Source organism: Diospyros lotus, chromosome 3, assembly GCF_014633365.1.
Source record: "Diospyros lotus cultivar Yz01 chromosome 3, ASM1463336v1, whole genome shotgun sequence".
In the NCBI taxonomy this organism is placed as follows: domain Eukaryota; kingdom Viridiplantae; phylum Streptophyta; class Magnoliopsida; order Ericales; family Ebenaceae; genus Diospyros; species Diospyros lotus.
In genome coordinates this window covers 29,435,701-29,445,986 of record NC_068340.1, presented here as the reverse complement: position 1 = coordinate 29,445,986, position 10,286 = coordinate 29,435,701, and the positions used below count along the sequence as shown (strand labels likewise).

At 34.1% G+C, this 10,286-nt stretch overlaps 2 protein-coding genes across 2 annotated transcripts; both read right to left on the bottom strand.

Annotated features, from left to right (window-relative positions):
- Positions 1–392: 392 nt before the first annotated feature.
- Positions 393–6,275, bottom strand: LOC127797170 (small RNA-binding protein 11, chloroplastic-like). The gene is made up of 4 exons (XM_052329779.1): positions 6,117–6,275; positions 5,983–6,051; positions 5,775–5,881; positions 393–816 (listed from the first exon to the last, which is right to left on the bottom strand). Exons 1-4 carry the CDS (start codon positions 6,151–6,153, stop codon positions 748–750), a joined length of 282 nt encoding a protein of 93 aa, XP_052185739.1. The 5' UTR covers positions 6,154–6,275; the 3' UTR covers positions 393–747.
- Positions 6,276–6,984: 709 nt separating this feature from the next.
- LOC127797168 (probable histone H2B.1) lies at positions 6,985–7,728 on the bottom strand. The gene has a single exon (XM_052329776.1). The coding sequence runs from the start codon at positions 7,632–7,634 to the stop codon at positions 7,188–7,190; it is 447 nt and encodes a 148-aa protein (XP_052185736.1). The 5' UTR covers positions 7,635–7,728; the 3' UTR covers positions 6,985–7,187.
- Between the last annotated feature and the right edge of the window lie 2,558 nt (positions 7,729–10,286).

Genomic DNA, 10,286 nt, shown 5'->3' with positions numbered 1-10,286 from the left:
AAACAAGGAGCTGTGTGCAGAGTAGATGAACTGATAATCAAATAATGTTTGTTTATTACGCGAGAATTGAGAAAGAAAATTAGCGCGAATATCAGTGGCGCTGAAAGTATTCGAAGATACAAGGCATACGCGATCATCTATAATATGAGTTTTTCAATGGATATATAAGCTCACTCTTCCAATGCAGCTGCGTGTATCTGACCACATATGTGATGATAATTGAATAAGCTGCAGTTATCATTCTAAATAAATTTCCATTGTTTTTTCTTTACCTTTTCATTTTCCTCAAAAATATAAAAAAAAAAATCAGCAAAAAAAAAAAATCTCAGAGTGAAGCAACCAGCCGAGCAACCCATTCCGAATGTAACCATTAAGAGCCCTTTTTCACTAAGTAATATTTAGTTTGAGCTATAATTATCGTCAAAAATGCAATCTTATTAACTTAACCCGACCTTAGTGCACAAGGTCATGCCTTGCTCATACTGCTCATTTTGGCGTTATGAGTCTAGACCGTCTCGCAAGCAGATTGGGTTTAAGATTCGAACCTCTGACCCTTGAGACTCGAGAATTCCCAAACTGTTGGGCTACCACCATGGTAGCAACGATGTGGCCTTTTCATATTCATCAAAAAAAGATTATTTGCAAAGTAACCCATACTTGTTTCTAAGCTACTGGTCCATGGAGTAAACATTGGTATGTGTAATTCAATACCATGGCACCAAACAAAGAAAAAGAAACAGCCAATGCTCAAGAGCAACCTTCTCCTTGTCGTTCGGTCTTTGCAAATTCCACTAAGATCAGCCTTCCATTTATTATCTGTTCAAAACATCAAGAGAAGATTTCTAAGTTCAGAAATGAAATAGAAACCAGGAACAGGAAAATGACTAGTTAAGAGATAAGGATACTTTTACCAAATCAATACATTTTTTATTTTTTTTTTTGATAACCCAAGTGTCAAAACTTTCGCCCCACTATTCTTGGGGGAGATGGACCTCACCACAACCTACTCCCAAGTAAATCATAGTTTAATCTCCATATAACGCCTTCAAAAAATTTCGAACTTGAGATCTCAAACATGTCCACCTCCTATCCTTACCATTGGAGCCACCCATGGGGTGTGTCAATACATGGTTTTTGAAAGAGCAGTGATGCCACACATTTTATGCACGGGAACCTTAACTTGACAAAGATTAAATTTGAATTCCCAATCTCAAAAAAATAACTATAACAGCAGCAGCTAGTAATCATTTTTATTCATTGAAGTGTGCCTGAAATTGACAAAAGGTGTTGAAACTTCTAATTTGACACCCATGAGAGAGAGGATGCCAAATATCGATACTTAAAAAGTTCCAGAAAGGGACATCAGAATGACAGGGAAGCAGAACGTTTTAAAGAAAATATTCCAGAAAGGGACATCAGAATGACAGGGAAGCAGAACGTTTTAAAGAAAATATTCTATTGGACCAAAAGCTCTAAATTTGAAAAAAACAGAAAGCAAGGTATTACTAAGATTTATCTTAAGCTCCACAAACAAGATGCAGGAGGGTAGATATCTCTTGCGAATATTCATTGGTCAAAATAGGAAATGGGTTGGATCGGTTTGAATGTGAAGGAAACCTGCAAGTTGCCTGTTGGGAACTCACTTTACTAGCTATTCACATTTCTCCCCATCCATGCCTTCAAAAACCAGATGAGACTCTTGTAAAAAATGATAATCTAAGAGATGTTGCTGAGATATTTCCAAAAGTCTAGTAAATAAATTTTCTTAGAAAAATGGAGGAATAAAAAAAAAACATTTTAGAAACTTTTAAACTCTACTAATTCTTCATGCTCCTAAAACTTGTTTTACAAAAACTATATGTTTTCTTGAAAAAAAAAAAAAAAGTTCGCCTAAAGAGTATCTAACACCAAGAAACTCTGCTAAAGCTTTATGTCCTTAATTATTTTTTACTAAATCTTTTAATAAATGAATTCTAAACCACTGAGGTTTCACATGCCCCATACTATTTGGACCATATTTCGGAAGTCAGTGTTTCCCCAAAGTTTATCCTCCCATACTGACGAACTCTGGTCATTGAACCAAGCACTTTTAAGATTAATAAGAGTAACAATTGGACCAAAAGCATCTCATATTAATCTTAAATACTCGAGTAACCTTAATTTCTTTTAAATTTAAGCATCTCCCACTTAAAATTTCTATTTGACCAATATGAATAACTATCCAATTGTTCCCTTTCAAAGGGCCCTAACCCCAAGCAAAAAAAAAACCGAAAAAAAGGAGCTTAGATCTATGTTATATGAACTCAGATAAGAGTACTACGTGTAGCTGTGTGCCTGGGCATTGGACCTCCTTAAACCTTAACATCAAACCTCAAGTTATTTAGACATGCTCAAAGCAGTAGGGTAAGGGTATAGTGTCAAAACCTAGTGCAGGTTTGGATATATATATATATATATAAATATATATAACCTCCTACTCTTTTTTTATCTAGAAACCACAATTACCCAGGATGAATAGAGGAGTACATGGCCCTGGGTTGGATATACATCCACTGTTCTAGTCAATCCAATCAAAATGTATGCTTGATCAAGTCCACATTTCTGTCTTATTGCTTCAACAGTTCAACCCAGTTTAAAGCATTCCTTTCATCCTTTCAGCATGTTTTACATGATCCAAGTATTTCTTATCTGTCTGTCACTTGGTCTAAGTTGCACTTAGTTATACCACCTTAACTTACCAAAAAAATAAATAATAATTAGACCCACCTTAACAACTTCTACTCATTTTATCTTCGACAAGTGCCACTCCAAGCTTTCACTTAAGAATTTCTTGGCATGTCATCTATAAAATATTAGTATTTAATGACTCAAAGGTAACTTATACAGAACAAGATGTACAAAGAAATGTGTAACACACACTTATGCAGTTTTTCTACATCACAAGTACAATGAAATGTTACATCACATTGGCAATTTAGCTCAACACTGCCACAATATTTGTTAATCCACAAGGATGGAAAGGTAAGAATTATAATAATCATTACTAAGGTTATATTGGCATGGATTTTTCAATGGAAATGAAAATGGCACAACTCAAAAACATGCATTTTTGTATTTATATAAAAAAACTATTATGTTTTCCTTTTCTTTTGTTTTTCTTCCACACATCCTAATTCCCCAAGTAGCAAAAATGGCAAGAAAATTGTCAGAATAATGTCCCAGCCTTTTCCCCAGTTTAAATGTGACTATAAGTTAGACATTTAAAAGAGATACCTGATATTGGTCTTCTTTTTCATTCCTATGAAATGCTCACTTCTCTTCTATCATCATCCTCTTTACAGTTTCTACTAAATGCATCTATAATATTGATGTAGCTAAAAATTGCGCACCAGTAATAGCTGAACACGTGAAAGGGAAATACACTTCGTGTGTGTTTCACCAGGCACACCCTAAAATGTAGGTTACAACCTGAGGTGCTTACAAAGCATGGCAGTCACCCATCTCTTCCCTATTCTGAATAACCAGCAAAATATTTTGGGATAATGACAAATGTCACATCCCAAGGGTTAAGGCAGTAATTGTATATTACATGTATTTTTTCTGGTTGTACTTTGCTGTTGAAACTGTTTGTACCTTTCAGTTGTTATTGTAACTGAAACCTAGAAAGCATATAAATAGGCAATCAGTTAAGAGGATGGGGATTCATTGTGAGATAATACAAGAATCTTTTCCCTCTCAATTTCTCTGATCACTCTCCCAATTTCCTCTGTTCTCTCCCAATTCTCTCTCTCTCTCTCTCTCAGTTCTTCCTGCTCTATTTCTCCCTAAACTTCTCTCTTTTCTGGTTTCTTCCTAAAGAAACCCTACCTTAGATCCTTAGATATGACAACAAGGTATCTGCAATCTCATCCCAAGCGAGATAAGAAAGGGAAACTCCTATCACGCCCTAAATGAATGTACAACCATAGATGATGAGCGAACTATACAGCTACTTCTCACAATCCCACTTCCTTAAATATAAAAGGATAGGTACCCCCAGGTACAAAGGATCAGCATTCTTGCACCCGTACCCTTTCTCATTATTCACCATGCTGCCTTTCATTCATTCTCAGCATATCTTAGCCCTATTCATACATTCTTGCATATATTTTCTGCTTCCAAAAGCTCTTAGCCTACTCTAACTTTAGCATTAGAGAGCCTTCCAAAGCACGCCTTAGAGTAGCTTTCAACTGTTGTAGGCCTTTCAATTGCCAGCATGCTTCTTGAGGTGTTGACTGTTCCACCATAGAGACTAATAAGATCATTATTTATCATCATTGTTTATTGCATCATCAAATATATTTATGCACAAGTATAGACTCATTAGACTTTAAATGCAAAAACAAAACTCACTGTTTACTTCAAAGAGAAATAGATTAACAAAAACAAAGGATGGTAATAAATAAAATATTTTATAGAATTATATCATCATGCAAGCTAGGAGTTATCAACTCAGCCTATGGATTCCTATTTACAGCTAGAACTAAGCTCGGATAAAGAAAGAAGGTTGCAATGAGTAGCTAACAGCCAGTATAAAACTCATCGAACTAAACAACATAATTTCTAGATAAATGAGCTCATCATAATCAGTACTAGGTTTAAGAAACGAGACGTACACATGATCACATATAAAAACAAGTAGATTATTTTTTTATGAGACAACAGGACTGCTTATGTTGTAAGGATTGTGAAGTTATAAAGAGAAAATGATAAGTAGAATCAACCAAAAGATAGCTCTGATACCAACTGACCCAGAACCAAGAACAAGAACAAAAAACAACTAAAAACTAAACTCAAATCAATTCTCAAATTAATATGAATGATCAAGGCTACCTTCAATTACATCCTAAAGAACTATTTATGGGCAAGTAATAATATACAAATTCCTACTCCAATTAGGATTCCATAATCCCAATCTCATTAGGATTCTAATGTAATCTACTAACTAAACAAATTCCTACACTAATTAGGATCCCACAATCCCAATCTCATTAGGATTCTAAATGGAATCTATTAACTAACAGAAAAAAACTAAAATAAGAAATAAACAAAAGAACTAAGATAAAAAATACTAATTCCTAACATCTACTTTTATGTCCTATATCGAAATGCCTAACCACTCAACGTAGACTTATGGTCATTAACATCCATATCAAAAAAAGGTGGAGGGGAAATGATACAAAATGAAGCCCAAGATTCAGATAATGTCATAAGCACAAACAAAGTATTTCTTAGTTTATTTATTTATTAATTCTCTGCCTACCTTGCAAAGTTATGAACAGACAAAAAATTAATGCTGGTAAAAAAAAAAACAACTAATCAGTGTCAAAATAGCTTTTACATCAATGAGAAGAATAATCCTATTTGCACTTGCTTCTCTGCTACACTAAAATTAGTAGTTTGGTGAAGATCATATATACTCAACCTTTTTTTATCAGTCAAAAGGTAAAAGGACCTCCCGTTTCTGCATTCTAGAGAAAATAGTGCCAATAATCTAATTAGATGATCAAGAAATTATAATCAGAGTGACTTCGAAATAGATAAGGTACTGTTGAACTTGATTTTAGAAAATAACTTGTAATCAACTACTATTCCCAGCACCTGACACCACATGTATATGCGTACAATACAAAAAATATGTATTTGACTATAACAACAAAGATTAACTTAAATCACAAATTCACAACCACATAAAGTTGTAATATAGTTTAAAATCCACAAGCGAGAGAGAATACCCTGCCGTTCATGGCGTTGAGAGCATTCTGTGCTTCAGTCTCTGAATCAAAGGTGACAAAACCAAACCCTTTATTCCTTTTCGTTTTGGAGTCATAAACTAGCCTGGCTGCAGCACAAAGAATTCAGACATTTATCAGAAAGAAATGCCAGGATTACTATCAATTTCAAAAAAATGGAAGCAAAATAGCAATACCAGAAACCCCTTACCATCTGCAACCACGCCAAAAGGAGAAAACAGCCTCCCCAGTCCTTCATTCGTGGTGTAAAATGACAGCCCTTTGTAGAGGGGAAACCAGGAATTAGCAAGCGTCGGAGAGAGAGAGAGAGAGAGAGAGACTTACGGCTCACAAAGAGCTTGCTAGAAAGTTGCCCCGCCATCAGGAGCCACGACTGCGAGCGATTCGGATTTGCTTGGACCGAATAGAAACTAGGTAAAGAGGAGAAATAACTGTAATATCAGAAACCATGAGGCGGACACTTTAAATACTGGAAACTTCACTCCATAACTGGGAATTTGTAACATTTTAGTACATTTAATTTTATATTAAATAAATCAAAAAATACTATTTAAACACGTTAACTAGGATATTTTTAATTTAATAAAATTCTTATTTTAACATATTATATATTTATATTAAAAATTTGGCAAACCAGTGTTTTTAATTTAAATATATTAACGGCAGTCGTTATTTGATTCACTTAATTTTTAATATCTAAATATTTCATAAAAATAAAAAATAACAAATATCGCAAAAATATATAAATATACAAATAGCACTTCTACTTCTATCAATCTAAAAGATACAAACATGGAGCCGTCTCATGTTTCGATATTTTCCGTGACTCATCGCTAATAATGTAATTCTGTCATGCAAAATCATTATAAACAACAATTCATCTCTTATCTAAAATCAGAACGAAAATTAAAACTGTTAAATCACTCAATTCTCCTTTAATATCAGTCATACACTAAATACACAAATGTCACAACACATGTTAAAATTGAAAGCATTTCATCTCCGTAAATAAAATTTGGGCTTTACCAATCCTGCTGAAGTAAGCCCTAATTCGATTGCTTTCAGAGGGTTTTGATTTCCCCGATACCGATAACGATAGCAAACCACAGGGGTTTTTAATTAAAACATACCATACCCAAATTAATACGGCTGAATTGGCCCGTAAAACCATTCAAATCCAAGGACGCGAAACTACAGCCAGAAACAGATGATTGTATTCCATATCTGCAACTTCACAACCGGACCAAGCAGATCCAAATTCACATCTGAACAAACTTGAAGGCCAATAACACGAAATAAACCCTAACGCTAACCCTAACCCTAAATATTCAGAAAACATGTAGGATAGATTTCCATAAAACACAAAACCTAATCAATCCATCAATCATACAAGCTTCAGGAACTGGTGAACTTGGTCACCGCCTTTGTACCCTCCGAGACGGCATGCTTGGCTAATTCACCGGGCAAGACGAGCCTGACCGCAGTCTGGATCTCGCGGGAGGTAATCGTCGGCTTCTTGTTGTAGCGAGCGAGTCTGGAAGCCTCCTGAGCGAGCTTCTCAAAGATGTCGTTGATGAAACTGTTCATAATTCCCATTGCCTTGCTCGAGATCCCGATGTCGGGATGGACCTGCTTCAGCACCTTGAAGATGTAGATCTTGTACGTTTCCACGCTCTTGGCCTTCTTCTTCTTCTTCTTGTCTCCGGCGGCGGCTCCGCCCTCCTTCGGCAGCTTCTTCCCGGCCTTCGGCTTCTTCTCCGCCGGAGCCTTCTCCGCCACCGTGGTCTTCTTTTCCTCCGCCGGCTTCTTCTCGGCGGGCTTCTTCTCGGCCTTCGGTGCCATGAGAATCAAGAGCTGGAGTCTGGAATCGAAAGAAAAAAAGAAAACAAGTGATGGGATAACAATCGCTTTGAACTGGTAGCGTGAAGATAAGGGCCGCAATGAAACGTATATAAAGGAGGATTGACGAAGGCTCATTGGGTAACGAGGTTTCACGCGGATGCATGACCTGGCAGCTGTCCGTGGCCGTTGGATTCATCCGCTGGAGCGAATGATTGAATGAACGGTTGATACGTGAGTCGCTTTGATTTTTGGGGTTAAATAAATGGAGGGAACGCTTTAGAATTTGGATTGGCGCGCTTCTTTGGGTCTAAATTGAAGCGCCCTATGTATCAACATTCTTTATTCTGGGTTGATGTCTGTTGATGATGTAAAATAAAAATGTTAAAACAACAGTTACATCTTTCGCTAATGATTATATATTAAAATAAAATGTTTTACTATTACAAAAAATACCGTTATTTTTAAGTTATTCTAACTCTATTTCTAGTATTATGCAATGTCTTCTTTTTATAGAAAAATAAAAATTGGTTATTCAATACTTGGAATTTAGTATTATGTTAAAAACTTGAAATGCAAATGTAAATAAAATATTGGGTAGTGTGGTAAAAGAAAAACAAAAGAAGTGGCAAAAATTTGCTTATCTTCCATAGAACACTCAAGTACTATTTGAATGTTGGTTATTATTTAAACTCAGTGCAATTTAAGCAAGTTTCTATTAAAGTTACTATTTTATTGTTTTAATAAGTCCATTTTGAAGTAGAGATTGAGATTGTAATGGAGGCATCGGTTAATGTTAGTTGGTGTTTTAGAATAGGTGAAATATGGCAAAATAATTGAGTTGATTAAGACATTAATCGTGTTGTGGTAATACAGAAAAATGATATAATATAACTGAGAAAATATAATATTCAAAATAGATAAATGAATGTCTGAGGCAAGACATTTCTAAAAAAATATTTTTAGTATGGTAATTTCTCTCATTGGGTGCAATGGTTTATAGAAATTCTAATTTTAGGATAAAATGCCTAACTAATAAATTAAAATTGTACTTTTTGATTTCTTGTATCACCAAGAACTCAAACCTAACAATTGAGAGTAATAGAGAATAAATATAGAGACTATTGATAGCAAAAAAATGAAGAAATGTTGATTTTTCACTCACTTTGCACTTCAAATGTCCAAAGTCTATATAGACAATAAAATGGTGCTTAACAATAGGCACATGAATTCAATAACACAACCTAATGATGTTTTATCATATTTTTTGTTATGAGAAAATATGTTTGATGAAAAATCAATCTTAAAATTAAAATTTTTTAATGAGAATTTCATATTTCAAAATAAGTTTTTCATATTTCGAAATAAACATGATTAGTGTTTTGGCGCGAATGTTCAAATGTTTGAAAAATTCAAAATTCATGCATTATGTTTTGAAACTAAGTTTTCATATTTCAAAACATCATTCTGTCATGTTTCTATATATGTTTCGAAATGTCTTTTGTTAATATTTCAATATTGTTTGCTAAGTTTATATGTTATATTTCAAAACCTATTTGAAATCTAAGTATATGTTTTGAAACCTATATAGTATGTTTCAAAATTTCTGTCAATTCTATCAATAGAGCATTTAAAAATGTGTTGCATATGTTTTGATATATGTTTTTGAAGTATATTTCGAAACTTCAGAACATGTTTCAAAACATTTAACTCTGTTAACATAATATTTGAAAAAACTGACATCATTTTGCACTTTAATTCAAAAACTATTTAAAAGTTATCTTTTGACTTAATCTTCATACCGTGATGTTTCAATTTCAAATATTTTGAAAGTGGAGAATAAAACAAAATCATTTTATTTTTAAAGCATTGTATCTTACTCATTATGTCACTAAGTGTATAACCAGCTGTAAAGGCCGGATGTTTCGAAACATGTGATATATGTTTCGAAACCTTAGTGTAATAGAATGTTGTTTCGAAACCTATAAGGTGTGTTTCGAAATCTACTTTATCATATTGTCTCTAACGATTATAATTAGTCAAAATTATATTTCTTAGCATTTATATCAGTTATTTGAATACAAGAAAGAGCTCCAACAAGCACATACACGAGTATACAACAACAAGAGATATTACCACACTCTCAAGCACAAGTGAACAAAATCCTTTCGAAAAGCTCTAAAAAAAAAAATCATTCATTCAATCCTTAGTGTGCATTGTGGTGTGAAAAGGAGAAGCAAACTGAAACCGACATCTTATTCTTCTAAGCTATTTTCACCTCATACCAATAGGTTGTACAACCATTTGGTAAGGTTTTCATTACATTAAAGCTGTTGGGTTGTAAAAGATAAGTTTTATTTATCTTATTGTAAGGTTTGAGTTGAGTCCGTAAAAATTCATTGGGTAAGATTTTAGGGTGAATCGTGATAAAACCCTTGGTGTGGTTGATCACTAGTAAAAGTGATTGTATTTGAAAATTCTTCAAGTGGGTAAACTTGAAGGTAGTGGAGTAGGCGGGTGTCAAACCACTATAAATCTTGTGTGCACTTACTTTACCATTTCACTTACCTATTGTCATTGTTCATGCTTTCAAAAGAAACGTTTTCAAAAGCTAAACATTTCAAAATAAGCAAAACAGAAAGGAAAGTTTCGAAA